The sequence below is a fragment of the Staurois parvus genome, unplaced genomic scaffold, assembly GCF_062004578.1.
Source record: "Staurois parvus isolate SC_StPar_1 unplaced genomic scaffold, SC_StPar_1.0 ptg000397l, whole genome shotgun sequence".
Classification (NCBI taxonomy): domain Eukaryota; kingdom Metazoa; phylum Chordata; class Amphibia; order Anura; family Ranidae; genus Staurois; species Staurois parvus.
In genome coordinates, this window is record NW_028318193.1 from 776,873 (window position 1) to 798,643 (window position 21,771).

Below are 21,771 nucleotides of genomic sequence, written 5' to 3' on the forward strand. Positions count from 1 at the left end.
CCAGTCACTGCTGGTAGGGAGGAGTAAGGAGAACTAAGCAACTTAAAGAACAAAATGATCACCTTCAGTACTTATGTTGTGAAATTTGAAGAATTGCTTCACAGTGCCAGCTACTACAGAGATCAGTGAGGGCTTTTTTTTAGAACTGAACTACAGTTCAGCTTACAGAAAAAAAACCAAAACCCCACCAACCCCCAGTCATAAGCAATTTGTAGGTGCTTTTAGGTCAAAGGTTGATAACGGCGACTACTCACCTTAACCTGTAGTCTTGCACCAGCTTCCTAGTCTTCCAATCTCCAGGGTCAGTAGGTGGGCAAGTACGTCTAGAAGTGGCCACACTGAATCCTAATGATGTGGCCACTGGGCCTTCATTGATGAAAGTTCAGGCTTGATGACATTGACTACAGGGGCTGTGATAAGGTCAAGGACCTTTAAAAATCTCTTACAGTGGTTCCAGCTGTAAACGTTTATCCACAGTTTGTAAATACTTAAATACCACTATCCTGGCTACAGACTTACTTTAATGCCACTATCCTGGCTACAGACTCACTTTAATAATCTTCAGTTCCTGAAATGTGTCAACTGCCAGCAATATGCTGTCACTTCATAATTCCTGGAGCTGCCTGCTCTCTATTTTAGTTTCTCTCTAGTTTAACACTCTCAGATACAGGTAAGATGCAGAGCTAAAATAAATGTTGCATCAAGGACCATATTATGTTTTGATATATTTACAGCTTCTTCAGGCCATTACCAATTATCAAGACTAGGGGTTGGAGTGGGAGTACAGATTTTGAGTTTTGTTAATTTCTCTGCCCTGCCTTAGATTCATCATATATATATATATATATATATATATATATATATATTTTTTTTTTTTTTTTTAACAAAAATGTGGAGTTCTACTTCAAAAATAAGCAATAAGCTATAGGGGTGATTACAAAACAAAAAGTGGAAGCGTAAAACAAATTGTTAATGTTTATGGATTAAATGAAAAGACAAAAAAAAGACATTGTAGAAGTATATATGTGATACATTAAAACACAAAACTAAACAAGGTAATTGCATTCATACAGTTATGCTGAGGTTAGTATTCAATGTTCAATAAATGTGCTTGTAAATCTAGCTAAACACAGGATTTCTCAGCTGGAAGTGTTTAAAAAATACAAGACACCTTATCAGACAAAAATTACAATAGCAACATTTTATTTAGCATAATTTCCAAAGTTACATTATACTGTATATTAAATAAATAGAAACAAAATAGACAACACCCTCTCCTTCTTGGAGCCATGGGTAGACATTTCCAATGATGAGGTCCGGGGTTTGATGAAACAGGTTATGGGAGTACAAACGCAGCAGAGAGTAAGGAGCATTCACCCTGCCGATGGCAATTTTCCAGGTGCTTTCCGGAGATATGCTGGAAGTGATATGATAGGAAATGATGTGGATCCAAGAGGGAGGTAAGTAAAACAAAACATTCAATTTCTGTACATGAAACACTAATTTTGACCCAAAAATTAGTCACACACATAATTAATTGGCAAACAACACACAAGAAAAACATACAACTAAAACCACATACAGAATGGTGCTCAAACATGTTAACATATGTAATTTTGGATGGCAATGCTAATAATAAAATACTTACCAGTGATTATGGCTTTACAGAGCACAGATCATTATCAGGCCTTGTTTTCACTACTAAATCTGCTTTAAAAGGTTCTGTTTTTTCTTATCTCTTCTTAAAAAGGAATTACAGTCTTTAGATATGCACATAAAATAGGTTAGCTTAATGTCATGAAAATTATCAATATGTAATAGTATTTTAAACGGGTTGTTTCTTCATATATTTTGTATATATATATATATGTACATGGGAAGGCTATAACAATGAGGCTTGCTGAATCTCCCTATCTTAACCATGCTTAACGTGGCCACAGACAGTTTGAATCTCAGCTGGATCAGAAGGGACTGGCGGAGATTCGACCCATTTATGGGCAGGCTGAATGTACCCAAGTTGATTGAATGATCGACCAGCCCATTGGGTTTTACATGCTATTATTGGTTATGGCTATTATAGTTGCAAGCAGTAATCACTGTGTTTTCCCAACACCACAATGGCTTTGCAGGAGGGATTCCCCCGTCGACTGTGTGGTGGGTAAAACCTCAGCCCCCATTAATTTGTATTACTCTTTTAGGATAGATTTAAAGCTTAGATTTCAGCTTATATTTTCATAACTAAACTAATCACTAATCATTTTAGCGATTGTTAAAATGATTAGTCCTTAGCAAACAGGATGTCTCAATTATAGATAGAGTATTTAGAGCCGAGTCATGCCCTGGCCTCTTATCTCTTTGAACTCTGATCTCTCTGCTATAGTTGCTAGTTCTGTTTCTGCTCCACCTCTACTTGTACTCGGCCCCTCTGTTGCAGTCCCCATAACTGCATTAAATTAAAATCCAACAGGTATTATAGAATTCTTTCATAAAAGACTTGGGAACACACTTGCATCTTAAAACCAATGACAAAAGAAATTGTGGTTTAACCTCTAAAAAACTAAAATATTAGCTTTTGGTAGTTTGTACTTATAAGACATGAGATCATTGGCAATATCATTTAGCAGTGAAAATAGCTTATGTGTTAGGGATACCAAAAAATACTGTTGAACTAATAGCAATCATATTTCCCTATTTGTACTTCTAATATTGTTGGTGATTTTGACATTTGAAACATTGTTGCAAATATTGTACAATCATTATCGGTGATCAATAAAAACAATCAATAAAACAAATGTATATTCTGCAGTATGGTTGCTGATCTAACAAAACAATGTTCCATATCACCTATGAAATTATTACCTCTTTTCAATCAATGGGGTACATTTTTTAAAGATGAAATTATTAAAATCTTTTGAATGTACAAGCGCTTAACTTTCTCTGATTTTGTCTAACAAGTAGCATACTGGAATTTCACAGAATTTACACAGCTTACAACCGTCAGAGAGAAGACTACAGGGAATTCCAGCTGCATTCATGGATACGCATATATCTCACCACCTGTCATTCTTGCTGAGATGTGTACCCAGCTACAGACAGCATTAATATACAGTACACCTTATTAAGTAAATTACGGTCTCTTGATTTTCTACTGGTTTGTAGCATTAAGTTCCCTGAAGACAGATCTGGTATATCAACCTGGTATATCATAATGGGAACACAGATTATACAGTTTGCTCCATATATTGCCAAAGGAATTTGTTAAATATTTTTCTCACAGAATCATTCCTTTGGTTACTGCTACATAAGACCCAAAAATGCTTTGTGGGTGAGAAGTTCTATCCTCACTTGACCATAGTAAAGTTTTATAGTATGAGCACTAAAAATTCAACGTAGGGAAAAGGATTGTACATTTCTGTTCTGTTTGCACTGGTCTGAAAAATCTGGGCCACTAGATAAGGTGAAGAACATTTCTCATACAGGTCACACCTGAGACAAATTTGTTTGCTTCTATAAAAAGAGGGTCCTTGTGTTCTATCATCACAGGCAGAGGAATTCGAAAGTACGCTTTAAAATCCCATCAGGGTATAGCATCAGTATTGGTACTTGCACTCAAGTACATATTTGAGACAGGTACAGAGCTTGGATTGTGCATGCATTACACTGACAGGAGCACTGCTGAAAGGTTTTGTACTAAGGGTGGGCAGAGCTTGATGGAGAACTTAGCGACTAGTTCCCCATCAGGTCCAGTTTACTTTGTTACCCCTTTGTTTACATTTAGCACTGACACTTGAACAAATCTTGCCTGAATTACACAAAAGTAGTTCTTAAGGAAATTACCACCCGGAAATGGTTGTTATGCCTTTATCAAATTCTTCTGCCAGTGAACAGAAAAAAGGGTCATCATATTGCATACTGGTGTATGTATACATTTGAAAATTCAAATTTTACCACACATATAATTTCCAAAATCAACGTGAAGAAATGATGAAGCAGGCTAGTCCATTTTGCTAAAATTTCATTGCAGCAACTCAAAATGGTACTCAGTAGTTTGTATGGCCCCCATGTGCTTGTATGCATGCCTGACAACATCACAGCATGCTCTTAATGAGACGACGGATGGTATCCTGGGGTATTTCCTGGACAATAGACCAGATGCGATTTCTCCTGCGTTCTAGGACCCAGGCCGGTGGCGAGTAGATGGAACCAAAACCAGAAAAAGGCGACCACCAGCGTATTAAAGGTATTGCAGCTCCAAACAAGGCTGGGGAAGCCCAACCAATACTGCAAAGTGAAACAAAAACGAGAAGCACACCAACCTTGTGCATTACCTCAGTAACCAAATTTATTAATTAGCTCTGAGGAAGAAGGCATGTCCTTCGAAACGTGTCAGCTGTACTGAGTGTCTACCCCCATGATGGGATTCGTGCTGGCTCTCTATCTCTGAAGTCCCTTTGAGGACTACATGCCTGATTTTATTCGCTGTTTTTGAGTACCATTCTTTAATTAATAAATTTGGTTACTGAGGTAATCAGCAAGGTTGGTGCGCTTCTCATTTTTGTTTCACTTTGCAGTATTTCCTGGACAGCCTGAGGTGCAACCTAGCGGTGTCGGATGGACCAAAACATATCCCAGAGGTGTTCTATTGGATTTAGGTCAGGCGAGTGTTCAATGTTATCAAATCCTTCATCCTTCAGGAACTGAGTGCATACTCTCACCACATGAGGCCAGGCATTGTCGTGCACCAGGAGGAACCCAGTACCCATTGCACCAGTGTAGGGTCTGACACTGGGTCCAAGGATTTCATTCCCATACCTAATGGCAGTCAGGGTGCCATTGTCTAGCCTGTAGAGGTCTGTGCATCCCTCCATGGATATGCCTCCCCAGACCATCACTGACCCACCACCAAAATGGTCATGCTGAACGATGTTACAGGCAGCATAACATTCTCCATGGCTTCTCCAGACACTTTCATGCCTGTCACATGTGCTCAGGGTGAACCTGCTCTCATCCATGAAAAGCACATTGGACCCTCGGGCCACCCTCATGAAGTCTGTTTCTGATTGTTTGATCAGAGATATTCACACTAGTGGCACTGGAAAGTACCAGAATGCACAGTATTGGCATCTAAATACAAATTAATTAATGCCAAAAAACACACCACAAACACACTGCAAATGAGCCTTTAAAGCAGAACTAAAGTGTACAAATAAAAAACTGCAAGCAGACAGGCTCTTTATAGTAAAGGAGATATGCTATGTCTCTTCTGCAGGAAAACACGCTCCTGTGCAAATATGCAAGAGTTATATTATTCATTGCCAGCCAATCAAGATGGATGAACAACAATAAAAGCTGGGGAGAAGATTTTGACACTTGTGTGGGAGCGAGGGGAGCTTTAGGCATGCTTTAAGTCCTTTTTTTTAAGCTGATGCTGAAATAATCAGAAATTAAAAAGCATTTGTCCCATTAGTACAGACATATTGAAAGTCAGATGTTTAGCCCATCTGCAGTGCTACCTTGATGACATCTTGAATAAAATCACAAATTCACAGCAAGCTGACATAGGACTTGGAAAAAGCCTACAGAACCTTACAGTTTACCTACAGACCTCTGGGGCCCAGCTCTCTATGTGTGGCCACATCACTTGTTAGGGACCAGGAAATAACCAGATGCATTTCAATGCCAGCTGCACAGGAGCATGGTACAGCAATGTCCAGCACTCATTTCCAGGGTCCCCTAACAGCAGCCTACAGACTGACAAAACTCACCCCAATTTAGCCAATCAGGAGTTGAAAACTCCTTCAGCCAATAAGACTGCATGTATCTCCCAATAACTCTGCCTTCTTGCCAATCATCAGTAGTGAAGTAAATGCAAACTGAATGTATTGTGTGATGACTGGAGGGATACATGAGGGGTACACTAGTTGCACTAGAGGGACCTGTGTTTAAGAGCAAGCGCAGCTGTAACTGACTGGTAGAGGGGGCTGCTATGATTGATGGTGGGGGGGTACAGCTGCTACAGGAAGGGGCTGTGATACAGGTTGACAGATGGCTAGGTAAAGTGCAGACAGGTAGGGGGCACTGAAATGGAGAGAAGCATTGTGACTGACTTATGGTGCTGGTGCTTTGGATGATGGGAGGTTGTACTGTGGTAGGTGGGGGTGCTGTGGTTGGTGGGGGTTCTCTGATTGATTGGGGGTGGTGTTGTGATTAACCTTATATTCATGAAATCAGAAAAAAATACCCTTTCTTATTAATCCCCGTGTTCAAACAAATATGTTAGATGTTATGTTTGACATTTACTGTGTAAACATCAAACACTTGTGTAAGCCAACACAATGTCATTCAGACTTTTAACGATTGCAATCTTAGGCAGTATTTACACTAGAGTGTTTGAAATCATGGGCAGAATCGCTGCGATTCTGCCCAGGATTTGAAAACATGGTGTGACAATGTGAAAACACGCAATCGTTTGTCAAGGTACCATTCATTTTAATGGCACCTGAAAACGCAGGATGTTCTTGCTGTGATCTGCACAACAAATGCACCACAATCGCACACACAAAATTGCTGTATGCGCGATACCTAAAAATGGTTCTGGAACTTTTTTGGGTGTTGCCACAAACCATACTAGAGGTCACAGAAATGTGCATATCTATTAGGAAAATTAGTGATGTGAAAACATACCTGGGTTCAGTTCAGGGCAGGTTCGGTGAACATGACTAAACTTCAATTGCCAAATTCAAACTCAAAACCAATGTTAATAACCATTTTCTAGGATAACATGCTATGGGCTGTCAAACAAATGGCATGATGGGCTGGGCACTGCCCTAAGGGGCAGGGGCAAAGAAAACAAATTCCATCTGGTGGGTTGAAGCATTCTTAGCAATGCTTAAAGTGGAACCTTAAACATTCAAAATCTCTTTAAAATACTGTAACAAGCCTAGGGGAAGCTCCAACCCTGCCCATAAAGTATTACATCTGTGTGATATATGAAACCTCCTACAATGCAAATGTAGGAGCGTTTCTAACAGGAGCTAAGAAGCCTCAAATTAAGGAATGATTTATTAAAGGAGTAGAGAATATTCACTATGCAAAGCTGTGTTAACTTCAGTCATCCAATCAGGTGCAGGCAAAAGTCCTGTTTTTTATTTCCCTTGATGATTAGGTAATAAAAGCAAACATTTAATCACTGTATTGACTAAGCTAAGTGAACACTTACTATATTTCCCTAAGTGAACAATCTCTACTCTTTTAATAAAGCATAATGAATGCCTTACATGATATTCAGATCAATTTCCAAGTTACTATTTATAAAACATTTAATTAGTTTTTGGCTTTTGACATGTTATGGTGATAATTGTTATACACTAGTTTTATGGTAGCAAAGCTGGCTACAGGCTGGTAGAAAGTATTATACAATAAGATCAATATTTTGCAGATTGACAATTTAAAATGTGTACTCACCAAAATATGCTATAGTTTCCTTTTAAGAAAAGGGTGTATTGCTGAAGAAAAAAAGTTTATATTGGTTTATGTCAGCCTTTCTGAATCATGGTTTTCCAGAAATTGCCAGGGTTTGCTTGAGCAGTGGCAGATTGATCTCCTGCCTATTGGTGCCTATATAGTTTCGGGGCTGATGTCACTTTGTAGAGCCAGTGGAGTGAGCCCAAAGAAGTTTCTCTTCTCATCTCTCAGTTAAGTAACCACTGACACGGATTATTTTAACTGTCTGTAAGGGAAATAGTCTTCACTTGAATCAACAAATTAAACAGACATTCCTCCCATTGACTACTTACTTTAGTTAGGGCACATCTCAAACTGACACCAATGTAGGGTAGCCCTTCCCCACACACCATTAATGTATAAAACACATTTAGTTTCTGCTTGTAATACTCTAGGTATGCCACATTCTTCATTATTTTATTTATTATTATATCTACAATTTACTGATAATTATAATGTGATCTGTAGCAGGGGTTCTTCAAGACTTAGAATATATTTAAAGTTTCCTCCAGGCTAAAAAAGTCAAGAATGGCTGATTTGTGTGTTTCTGTGTTTGTGATGCTAGTCTTTTTCTCCACATCCGTGCAGTTATTTGGTGACAAGTCTGTAGCCTTATGGCAACAGTATCATCAAGACTGGCAATATTTCTGTCCTGTGTACACCTACTGCCCTTGATTCTCACATAGTATCCTTCTCTGATTCTTCATTCACTTTCAATATTACACTATCACACCTAAAAGGAATATGGCACTCAAAACTGAGCAAGCTGAAAGCAGTCCTGGATTTCTGATGAATCCAAAAAGATGTAGTCTGTGGCTAACTATTAGTGGCTCTGATATCAAATCTTACTTCTTGAGTTTTTAATGAATATTATTTTTAGCCATTTGAAGACCTTGGCTGTAAATAGAACAAATTCACACTAATGTCAGCTCTGGGCTGCTTTCATAGCCTAGAGTCCAGATGATTGTATTGATGACTGCTGTGTAATACTGATGACTAGAAATATGTAGACTGCTTTTCTTGACTTCTCTCTCATTTCCTTACTAAGCCTGCTGTGTGACCAACCATTTTAGGTTTTATACAGATTGTTTAGGCTAGGTCCACACCTAAGTAGCTCTGTGAGCCTTGTTTATGTGGGCAATGCAGCCCATTCAATTGAATAGGCTGTTGCTCCTGCATTTGATGCAAGAAAAAGTTTCCTGTGCCTTTTTTAAAACACACAAGCACATGATGCTTTGCACAAAGCTGTGTTTTAATATGCACGGGGGTGCCATCAGTGCTGGGAATAGGTCATCCAGCACCCAGGGAAAAGATTAAAAACTGTGCCCGCCTCCCCGTTTATTATGTGCAAGCTTAGGGGATCCTATGTCCAGCAGTCAATCGCTTGTCCAAATCACTGCCGCTGTCACTGCTCCTGTCAGCCTTGTAACAGGAGGAAGGTGCCCCCATCCCTACAGTAAAACCATTGCATCCAGCTGACCCTTCAGCCCACCTCTTGTCCCGACCTAGGGTACCAAAAAAATGAATGACAGCCAGAAAGGTCTGCAAAAGAGCAGCACGGTTTGGCTGTGGCTAGCCAAACCTAACTTATCCTCACAAAGCTCAAAGTTGCAACAGTTCTTATCTTTTATATACAAAAAAATCGCCAGCGCCAAAAATAGTGAGATAATTCCTAAATAAATGCTGCTGCTCATTAGTGTAAACACTAATAAAACAACAATAAAAAACATCAAACAGCGCAAATCAATACTCAAAAAATTAATATGATAAATAATAAAAATTATACAAAAAAAACTTAGAATAAATATAATATAAATTGAATAGTCCCACTCCAACAAAATAATTCATTGAAATGAATATGGCGAGTAGAGTGAAATTAAAAAGTTCTTATTCCAAGACTCTTGACCCATGTTCACACCCATTTGTGCTCAGATCACATACCGCACTCACCAGATAATGGTGAAAAAAACGCCTTAGTTATGGGTTTTGGAATCCTAGACCCATTCAATTCAGCCTCCTATCACCAGGTTTAAGAACTCCATCAATGCAAGTATAGATATATGCCTCAGAACTCCAAACCGTGGTATTATTATTATACACTATTTATAAAGCGCCAACAGTTCGCTCAGCGCTGTAAATTACAATGGGAGACAATACATGAGACAGTACAATAATAATACAATGCGATACACAAGGGGTTCAAGGGCCCTGCTCCTTGGAGTGGTACAGGAGGAAAAGCTGTGGGGGATGGAGTGGTAGGAAGAGTGGAGGAGATCGACAATTAGCAGGGAGCGGGGTAGGCTTCCCTGGAGAGGTGGGTTTTCAGGGTGCGCCTAAAGGAGAGGAGAGTAGGTGATAGTCTGATGGATTGGGGTAGGGAGTTCCAGAGGATGGGTGATGCCCTGGAGAAGTCCTGGTGGTGGGCATGGGAGGAGGAGACCAGGGAACTAGAGAGAAGGAGGTCTTGTGAGGAGCGGAGATTGCGTTTTTGATGGTATTTGGATATTAGGTCGGTGATGTAGTTTGGGGCAGAATTATGGACTGCTTTGAACGTTAGTGTTAGCATTTTGAACTTGATCCGTTGGGCAATCGGAAGCCATTGGAGGGATTGGCAGAGGGGGGTGGCAGAAACGGAGCGGTTGGTAAAGGTGGATGAGTCTGGCTGCCTTATTCAGGATCGACTGAAGTGGGGATAGCCTGTGGTGAGGCAGGCCAGTGAGGAGGGAGTTGCAGTAATCGAGTCGTGACATGATGAGGGAGTGGATGAGCTGCTTAATGGTTTCTGGGGTTAGGAATGGGCGTATTTTGTCGATGTTGCAGAGATGGAGTCTGTTAAAAACCAGCCTCCAACCTCCAGGATCACCAGAGATCACTCGCCATAAAAAGATGATTGGTACAGAGAAGAAAATGTATATAGTGTAATACTGCAAGACTCGAACAGGATGAATGCAAATACCAAACCACTCACATTTTAAAGGAATATAATCAGCATTTATTGTTTATATGGAGCCAAAACGCCACATCACCAGAGTAAGGATCTTCCAGTCAGCAATAGATGACAGCATGTAAAAATCCACCCTCAAGCAAGATGGCCATGAATTGAATGGGGATTCCAAAACCCATAATTAAGGAGTTTTTTTCACCATTATCTGGTGAGTGTGGTATGTGATCTCAGCACAAACGGGTGTGAACACGGGCAAAGGGTCTTGGAATAAGGACTTTTTAATTTCACTCTACTCGCCATATTAATTTCAATTAATTATTTTGTTGGAGTAGGACTATTCAATTCATAGTATATTTATTATACGTTTTTTGTATGATTTTTATTATTTATCATATTAATTTTTTTGAGTATTGATTTGCGCTGTTTGATGTTTTTTATAGTTCTTATCTTTTGGCAAGCAGGCAGATGATATGTGGGGATACATTTTTGAAGTTCCATAAGTCTATTTACCTAAAGCAAAATGCGGATCTTTTAGGAATGTTATTCTTACATTAGGTTGTGTTATACTGATTGAGGTACAGTATATAATGCCTATACCTGCAGTATATAACATTACATCACTTTACATATTTTTCTAAACCCAAATTGCTAAATATAAAGGTGGTAAATTTTATTTTAGGTGCTGTAGTTGGTTTAAGCTTGTCAGGTGGTAATACATTTTTCTTTAGTATATTTTATGTATTTCCTATTTCTTGCATATGCTTTAGAAAGAAAACACATGTAAATCTAATGTTACTGCTTACAGGAACCTTAATTTAGCATGAAGCATTAGCCAATGACATGCAAGAGAAAATTCAGGGTTTTTTTTTTTCATTTCTCTGCAGATTGTTTTTTTTTTTTAATTTGCTTACCTTATTCACTAAGCTAAGGGTATATTCAGATTTTCTAACTGATTATTTATAATTCCTGGGGTGGACCTACTCTGTGTACAGACTTAAACAAGAGGGCCTTCTGAGATCAGAGGCCTATTTACACTTGATGGGGGATTGGCTGAGTGCTCGTACATGCTTCTGCTGCCACATACACCTGGACACTTCCTACTATGGAGCAGGTGAGAAGTGGGATGAATCCTTAATGATTCCCTAATCATTCCTTCTAATTGAATAGTAGGCCCCAAAAAGTATTGTCATGAAGGGGCCTTTGCTATTTATGTTCCCCGCCATCTACAGTAAATCCCCTTGTGTTTACATTCTACATTCATGCATACACGAATTGCACAGAATTAAAGGCTTAAGGATTTTTACCTTAATGCATTATCTGCATTAAGACCAAGAACCCTTCTGTGCTGCAGGATCCCTTCCACTCCTCCCCCCTTACTTTTTTGAGCAAGATCTTGATCCAGTGATGTGCCCAAGATCAGCAGATCTCAAACTCCTCACAGGGCATATTGATAGCAGTGGGAGCCATTAGCACCCATTCTGTGATAGAGAGTGGAGAGTAGAGGGACAGGGCTGAACTACGCTGTATGTGTCTACAGACGCAGGCAGCAAAGGACAGGATTGAGCCCACCGGTGTTCCACAATAGGAAATGGCTTCTTATGGTGGCACAATGAGAAGAGGAGCCAGAAGCTCCAGTGGAGGAATTAAGAGAAGGAGGATCAGAGCCAATCTGTGCGAATCTATCATGCTTATTATTTCATAAAAAAACTGTTTGCAATCACTTTACCCATCTACAACTCAGTATGAAGCTATTATAACCAAAAAGTAAAATAATGTGTAAAAGAAAAATAAGAAGACATTTTTCCCTGGAGTATTTTTTATGTTAAAGATTGATATATAACAACATTATTGCACTGGTATACAAGACAATAAACTGTAGGATAAATCTGGCATTCATTTGGTACCAGAATTACAAAAAGTACATGATTAAATGCCTCAGTGGTTTCAGCCTAATTACTAGCAATATGACAGCAGCTGATCTGACTTATGATTTTACCTAATTTATCCCTGAAAGTCTATGCTTTATGTCTTCTAATACAGAACATTAGCTTATTGTTATGCAGAGTAAACATATATTTTAGAGGGATGAGCCAAATGATTTATTATCTTATTTAGAGAAAGTATAAGCAAGTCATCAGTTGCTCTATCATCAGGGAGATTTTTTTATAGAGTACTATAAATCTACATGAAAACTAATTTCATTAAAGGTTTTTAGAAGACTTTTGTTTTCTAGTGTGATTAATCATGCAAACAATTCAGTACTGTCAAAAATCAAATGCATTAAGGCATTTACAGCTAGAAATGGTAAGGTGGCTAGATGTGAATGTGCAAAAACAGAGGGTTTGTGATACTGTTTAGAAAAGTCACTGCAAGTTAATTACTGCTATTAAATGACCTATCAAGTATACAATTTAGTACTTCCTTATTTAGCCACCAATGACAGATAAAAGTAGCTCATATAGCGAAGGTGAACACGTTTTCTTAGCAAAACCCTCCTAAATTATGTTCTCATTACATCACTACCACATTTTATTCCATCACTTTTAGACTTTAAGACTGATTTACAAACACAAATAATCAAAAGCAGAGATAGATCACCTCAGTAGGCTTACATCACGAGCCTGCATGTGCACCGCAGATGGATACCCAGTGAATGTGATCCCTGATACTATCAAGTTTTCACCGATGTTCAGTGCATATGCTGTAGTCTGATTTACTGTGCACCTTGAACATCAAAAGCATGTGAGGCGTTTGTGCCTTCTGTTCTGATAATGTATACAAAAACAGGTATGTGTCAACATATTGCCTGAGAATTAAAATAATTAAACTGCCAGCACATGGAAGTTTGTACATTGGTAGCTGAATGAACTTCTGTACATGAACGGTACAATATGATCCTGCATATAGTTTTTTTTCATAAATTAGTTCTTTTACCATCTCATTTCATTGTAACAATACACATTTAATATAGTTTTACGTTGTATACGTATTTGAAAAAAAAGCCAGCATACATTTGTGCTGGCACATACGTTTCATAGCCAACCACACAAACCAATAAGTTCAGCAGTACATGCACACTACAATACTGCCTGTACTAGTGCACATCATGGGTGCTGTGGGGGTGTTATCTCTGTTAAGACCAGATGACCATTACTGCAGTGCAATATAGTCAATATGTGAAAGCTGGTGCCCGAGTGCCCTAGGAACCTATGGGACAGATTATCTGGTCTAAACAAAGAGACAGTGCCAAAGGATAGGAAAGGAGCATAGTATGGAAGAGTAATGGTTATTGGAAGGAGTTACAAGATCCAGCATCTCCTTATTTAAAACCTCAACCAAGCTTGTAGTCCAGTGCTCCATCACCATTACTGTAGAATAAACTTCAAACCAAAATAAAGTGACAAAATTATGATCAGAAAACTTAGCTGAGCTCAAGGTAGCAGGGGTATAAGAAAAGTCAGAACAAACTAGGGTAGCAGCTGTAGGCAATCCAAAATGCAAAAAAGGAACAGCATCCAGGGGGTAACAATTTATTCATTGGGCAACTATTGTTAGTAGGTAAGGTTCTTTTACAGAGGTGGCTTGGCAATCAGGGGTAAGCTTGGGAAGTTGAAACCAAAGATCTGTGTTTCTGTCACAGGTGCATGTATGGAGAGGAGGTGAGAAAGGACACCTTGCACCAGTGCAAGAGCAGGGTTCAGCAGGTACTCTCACACAGGAGTGATGTATCTGCTGGTAAGGGGATGAGCAAGAGGTATACCAGATAAGTAAATAAGTAAATAACATGATCTACACGTTATATTAGTAGGTCATTAGAGATGAAGCTCTATTTTTCAGATTTGATTTAGTAAAAAATGGTGCAAACAATATATTTATTGAAAAAAAGCATTACAAAAAATAGACAAGAGGCAACAGTAAAATAAATAAGAATAAAAATGAACAGTACTTAACAATGTTTCACCTGGTTTGTTGCTTAAGAATCTAATTCAATGCAGCAAAATTCTGATCTGGTGTGTCAGAGTTATTGGCCTTAAGAATGACTCCCGCATATGTGCATTATGTTAGTGGAAAATAAAGTACTGTTAAGCTACACATGCAACAGCTTTTTTGGGCCTTCTAGAGGGGATCACTGAGCCTTCCCTCTCCCCTCTATCAAAAGGGCTAAGAAGTGGGAAGTAGGAGTGCAGAAATGTTTGATTAAACTTTGTTGACTACTCTTTTAATGTAAGTTTTATAATGATATCAATATTTATGAATGACCATAGTTTATGGATAGGCAACCAACATATTATTACACAGAAATAATTAAGGATTCAGTGGACATTAATTCTGAGGTATATCACGTGTGTGGCTTTTTCAGAAAGGCTAGTATGCCCCATTAGATTCTTGCATTCTTGGCATTATGATGTCAAATACCATCTGTGCTAGAGGTTTATTGCATGACAGGTACCAGCTAATGGATTAATTTACCTGCATCTGGATCATGTAAACAAATATGTAAACTAAACCGCTTTAACTGCTAGTTGTATGGTATCTGTGTAAATGCTGATAAGGGTGTGTAGATTAGAGCAAAAAAGTCTTAATGGCCACATTAAAAAAATATTTGAAGCTTAATGGAAGGTCTCTGTGTATTTAATTTTATCTGTCTGGACTGGTAGTAAAGGAATCCAGAATACCTCTGTAAAATGAATGAGAAATACAAAACTTTGTTGGATATAGTGTCTCAGAGCCCATATTCTCAGGACAACACCCCATTCACCACTCAGTTTTGGGGTTTCTTAAATCTCACTATCATCACAGTCATGTCTTGCAGGATAACATCAAAGAACCCAAAGGAAACCAAGAGAAGCAATTAAAAAACATAAATTGCTGGTTGCAACAAAACTCGGGACACCTGCACTGCAAGGGGAGAATGCCAATTCCTTTTTTCTCCATACATCAGAAATGTTAGAATGGAAACAAGTCCAGATACATTGTTAGAGAAATTGGCATTATACATAAACTGCATTTATACACACAGGGAGGTCTTTACAAACCTTGTGCCGTTAGAAAACCAGCCAAATTCACCAAAATAAACTTTCACAGATTTAGTAATTATCAACACACTACAAATAAAAGGCAGTGTAGAAAATGCTCACATATAAAAAAGTTGTGAAAACACACTGTCTGCATAGTATACAAGTTCTTGTTTTATAGTACTCAAATTAAAGCTTTTATATGTTTTTAATACTGAAAATTGCAGAGCAGTCTGTCTCCACATTGAGCAGTAAGAGATCAGCCAAAACAGACAATGTAAAAATACTGTTTTATAGTGTTCTTGTTGAAAAAAATATTCTACCACAGTACAGTAATTCTTCATTGAGCAGCATACTAAGACCCTGTTGCCTGATAAATTAAACCATAAGGAATATCTGTTGACTGTAATATTATCATAATATAAATGCATTAGTGAAATAATTTATTTTTTAAAGTCTTGAAATTGGCGCTTAGACTTCAAGAACCAATGCTCATAGAACTAACTGACCTCATAAGAGAATATATATATCATAAATAGCATAGATCTAAGCAAAATAATACACAACGGGATTGTTTTATTTGGTCCGATGCAGTCCTGTAGCTACAAATATTGTAAAATATCCCTTAAAGACTGGTTTAACAGTTTTGATTTCACTTCACAATCTGCCACATGATATGATGAATGCAAAAAAAGATAAGAATATATATAACACCACATGGAGGATCTATACCATGTAAAAGGCTACATTTTATGCTGTGGGAGTGAAAATAATCATTTAAATATATAATTTGTGTTTAAGAAGATAAAGCTAGTATTGTCACTTTACCTTGCCTGGCAGCCCTTAACACTTCTTCTTCTTGTTCTTTTGACAGGCCATCTGGAAAACAGAAAAAACATATTAATTTTCTCTGGCTGTAAATCATGCAGCATTGGTTAGCAGCTTTTAATAATTCATTAATTCGATTATAACCTTCTTACAATGACAACACTATGAAGCATATAGTATTGCATATAGTCAGTCAATATTGTCCAATCAGCTCATGACATTTCTCTTGGTGGGTTGGACAAGCGTCTGAAAATATTGAATCCTTCCAATTCAAATCTGTCCCATTCAATAATATATAGAATGTATAGTAGTGTTCTGGAAAAACTGCAACGTTTTTTGAATCCATCTGGACCAATGAATATACAAAACGAAAGCCAGTGATGGAAACAAATTTCAAAAACAAATTGGTCCAACATAACAAATATGAAGAAACAAAAATTTGTGACATACACATGTGTAGCTGTTAGTCCCAGTGTGCAGACTGTTGGGCTGGAACCCAATAGCACACAGCTTCCATGGAAGACCCAACCACTGTGGACAGCACACCTCTAATTGCTATCAGAGTACTATCAGAGTACTAATTGCTATCAGAGTACTATCAGAGTACTAATTGCTATCAGATTACTGTGAGGAGTACATATAACTGTTTGTGTACTGTGCTGTTTATTGAAGTAGTGAATTTTCCATAGTTTCTACTGCATAGAGACTGTGCTGTGATGCCACCTAGTGTCTGAAAGGATCCATGAAGACATTGCTTTGAGGAACTCCTGTTTGCACAGCTTCATAATCTATTAACATTTTTCTGTAATGTATATACTAAGGGGTGGACTGACCATTCGAGCACTGGGGCACTGCCCAAGGTCCCAGGGTCAGTAGGGGGCCCCATGAGATGCTCCTGGTACCTTTCATTGGCTTTTTCATAGGCTTTTTTTGGGTGTTGGCGAGGACACAGGGGCCCCATGATCCCCTATTGCCCGGGGGCCCCATGAACTCCTGTTTGCACAGCTTCATAATCTATTAACATTTTTCTGTAATGTATATACTCAGGGGTGGACTGACCATTCGAGCACTGGGGCACTGCCCGAGGGCCCGGGGTCAGTAGGGGCCCCATGAGATGCTCCTGGTATGTTTTATTGGCTTTTTCATAGGCTTTTTTTGGGTGTTGGTGAGGACACAGGGGCCCCATGATCCCCTATTGCCCGGGGGCCCCATGAGTTGTCAGTCCACCCCTGTATATACTGCATTATTAACCCTACTCTGTACCTATTTAGAAAACTTCAATATATAGTTACTGTCTCTATGATAGTTTGGCTGATTCCTCCACCTATTTTAACAAAAACCACCCCCTTATGATTAAGTCGATGACGAAACGCTTCAAGGGAAGTGACGTCAAGACGCACACAGGAACCGGAAGTTGACCGGTGGCCATTTTGGAAAAGGGAAACAAATGATCTGGAGCACCTGGACGTTCTTCCTGGATGGCTGTGAGGCTGTGAGGTTTCTATTATGATTGATTACGTGCATAAAGGCTTGTTTTGATGTAAGCAGTTCAAATAAAGGTCATTTGATTTTACTATTGGCGGTATTACACTATTGTGTTCCTTATGTTTTGTCCCTGGATGGAGTAAAGTGCCTGGAGACAGTGGGATCAGTGTGATTAAGGAATCCAGGGAGGATTGTGGAGATCATTCATCCTGAGAAAGCTGTTGGATTGATATAAGCATGTGTTTTCTGAAATGTTGGTAAGGGTACCCTTACTATGAATAGAAGTGCACACCAGTTTGCAATTATATTTTTTTGGTGTGTGGGATTGAAGGGTGATTCACACACACAGTGTTTTCACTGATTATTTCACTATTTCCACCGTTTTTTCACCACTATCACTATTGGTCACTGGATTGTGGGAGATGAATTAAGTTTATATTATATAAAGGATAATGCACTATATGTTATTTCCTTTTTTTTGAGGTACATGCACATGGGAGATCGTTAGAAGAATTTTTGAACATCTTGAACTCTGATATTATAGGATAGTGAGAGTTAATAACTGTTTGATGGACTGATTGATGGACTTCACAGTTTTTATTTAACGTTTGTTTATAACACTTTTACATATATAGATTCCTCCACCTGCTAAACTGTTTTCTGTGGTTCACAATGGGGACACCCTAAAAATTTTGGGATGTTCAACAGAGTGAACAGAATACTGTACTTCACCCCAATGTTTGGTTGAAGCTGAGAGTAATTACTGATAAGAAAACTTCAATTTTAGTGGATGCATGAGTATGTAAAAAAAAGGTTGTAAAGAAAGTTAAAAGCTTGACAAAAGAGCTGGGCACCTCTGAAATGCGTAGTTACACCCCCATATGTCCCCCATTGCTGATATCACTTTTGGCTGTCTATGCTTTCCATGGACCTTTGCCAGCTTCCTGATTCTGGATGTTCTGATATGACTCAGCCAGAGGTGTCCTGGCCAGAGGTGGGACTGGATATACATGCTTTTCACATAGTCCTCTTGCCGATCGGCAGTGTAGTGGTGTGACAAATGCTTTACTACTGATCAATTGTAATATGCCACTTTTTTATTTTAATAAAATTTACATTTTTTGCTACACTTAGACTGGCACCCTTTGGTGTTCTTTTAGGAATTCTAATTAAGACCATCTTTTCAAAAGTATCATACAAAGCAAAGGATAAACTGTCATAACAATCAATTGCATTTTAGATTATTTCATTGCATGTAGTCAGCCCAGATTTTTCTAACATAAGTAATTATTATTCTATTGATCTGTGCCTTGTGTCTAATTATTAAATGGTATGTCTAAATACGGCTGACCCTAATAAACTACAATTTAATTTTATACATAAACATTAAAATATTTTTTCTTTTACTTTTAAAGCTACAGTTTAGGTATGAGTTGTATTGCATAGTTACATTGATCCAGCATGAACCAATGCAAGTATGCATATCTCATACATAAGCAATTGCTAGGCAGCTGAAATTCATTGAAATAGTAACAACCACCAATCAGTAGCAATCCAGCATCAATCTTCTGGGTCCTGTGTGACACAGCTGCTTTCACAGAATGACTTGTTTAAGCTATTCTATTATTGGACAAAGTAGAGAGGCGATTCAGCAACATCACAATCCCCACCTCATCCAGTCAGAGAATCACAGTATTCTGTGAATGGCGTCACTGCCAATAAAGCAATCACCTATGGTTACTATGCAGAAGAGGTGCAGCTCAGCAAAGGACCCACAAGACTGTTTCTATCTGCGAATAGCAGTTGCCACTGCTACAGTGATTTGCAGATTTCACAGCGATCGCTCAGGTATATGCTTTGAAAGATAAAAGTAAAGCTAGCCATAGATGGTTAGCATTTTCATTCAGCCAGCATGCTGAAATAAAAAAACAGAATCTGTTTTTCTGACAGCTGCTCCAGCTACTGTTAGAATACAGGGATCAATGGCTGCAGCCTATGAGCTGTCTACCAGGGACAGCCACAAACTGGTCAAAATTGGTTCTTAGTGAACCAACTGAACTTTGATCCAACTATAGCCAGCTGAAATTTGCATTGTTTTTGAGCCATAATGTTGTTATTCTGTAATATTTTTTAGTAGAAAAATAATCACCTTTTAATATGGATTCAACAGATATTGGTTTTCCTGTTTCTGTTTCTACAACAAAAAAAAATGTTAAAGGTTTACTCTCATACACCCTAATCACAAGAATAAATTCTTGACATTTCACAATATAAAAGACAATAGTACAATTTTTCAGAACCTATTCACATGCACTTACAATAATGTATACATTAAACAAACCTTTAAAATGAAATTCTGCAAAGCAATATTTTAACCAAACTGTGTACAGTTGCTTGCAATAAACTGATAAATTAGTGGAATACTGTGTAGCAACTAAAAAATGTAAATAAACAAAATAATGCAAACTGGTAATTAGAGTATGGCTTTTTCAAATTATAATTTGCTTTGCAGCATTTTTTTTTCCATTTCCATTGCATATGATTGGGTAATGAATGCTAACATTGCTTCAGAATATTCAGTAAACCTAGGAGTCCTATTTAAAGCATCAGTAATACCATAACAGTCATTCTGGTGGTTTAAAAAATAGAAAGGTAGTACACATTTATAAGTTACAGATATGTGCTTTACTAATGTGCTTAGTGCTCCACTGGTACTTCAGAACCTACTCTGGAGCCAGTAATGCACTCTTATTATGAATGGAAGAGTAGTAAAAGAAAAAAAAAAACAGGAGAGACCTTTATATGACATGTCAGAATCATGCGATTAACTTTTCTCCAATCATTGAGTTCTTTCTTCTGCTTCAAGAGCAAAGTATTCAGTGTGAGACAATAGGTTCTATACTGTGCATGGCTTACATTTTATAAATGGCCCGTAAAATGCAGGCCACAGTGAAGTGTTACACTGCAACATATAGCGGAGATCAGAGAGTGATATTTAGCCTCCATTATAAATGTCCTCCTGAGTAAACATTCATTTTGTTAACCTATTAATATAACCTCCAGGCTGCCCTTTAAATTGGCTTTAATGCCCTGGAAGTGACCTTGCATCTGTATCATATTACTTCTGTGATTGGCTGTAATAGAGGTCACATAATCAAAGGTTCATCCACAGCTTGTTCAATGTGCTGAAACTGAACTGTGAGGGTGTGTTGAGACTGCACTGTGTACTGCCACCATCAAAGCATGTGCGCAGTGAATGCGTGTTAAGGCCCACCTTTCTTACCACTGCATATATGCATTATGTGGTCTGCAAGAAGTTTAGGGAATATCTTTATTGGAAAAATACACAGGTAAAAAATAAAATGCGAATTTGGTGAAAACAACCAAGAAGGGTATTTTTTATACGTACATTGTAGCATAAAAAAAAAAATCACCTTAACATGCATTAACAGTTAAGGACCTGCAAATGATTTAGCCATGCAAGTGCCCATTCCTGTGATGGCAAGCAAATTGTTAAACAGTTAAACACACACGCAAACTTCATATTAACTAATTGATGATGTACTGTACTTACGACCAGTGAGAGCTTCAGACATAATTATAATCACTCCTGGTACAATACGACTAGTTCCACACGTGCCTATAAATTGTGCAAAATCATTATCTTTAACATAATTGAAATTATTAGTCATTATTATCTGCTCAGGCTATTTCTGAATTAGTAAGAATATAGAATTATTCAGTAAGATTTAGCAGTAATGATGTGCAAAAGCCAGTAACCCATTATAACTAATTCACAGTTATCTTTTAACAATATGACTACAGTGTACAAAATACAAATTGTTATCATTATTTCTTTTTGTTTATCAACAGAATGCTATCATTTATTTCCTTACCAAATAATCCCATAAATATTAAACTTAATATCAGTTAGCATGGACTATAGTCCTATATGTCGGTTAAGGGATTAAAGTAAATTTGTATGGAATTAGGTGA

General features: G+C 38.0%; 1 protein-coding gene across 50 annotated transcripts in view; it reads right to left on the reverse strand.

The window, feature by feature from the left end:
• TRDN (triadin) overlaps positions 1-21,771 on the reverse strand; it is a 974,263-nt gene that overhangs the window by 500,094 nt on the left and 452,398 nt on the right. For all 50 annotated transcript variants that reach the window (XM_089686429.1, XM_089686384.1, XM_089686382.1 and 47 more), the window contains 3 exons: positions 21,350-21,415; positions 19,925-19,969; positions 16,291-16,341 (listed from right to left, as the gene is read on the reverse strand). In XM_089686429.1, the coding sequence (XP_089542555.1) occupies positions 16,291-16,341; positions 19,925-19,969; positions 21,350-21,415 (162 nt within the window). The remainder of the gene's footprint in view (positions 1-16,290; positions 16,342-19,924; positions 19,970-21,349; positions 21,416-21,771) is intronic.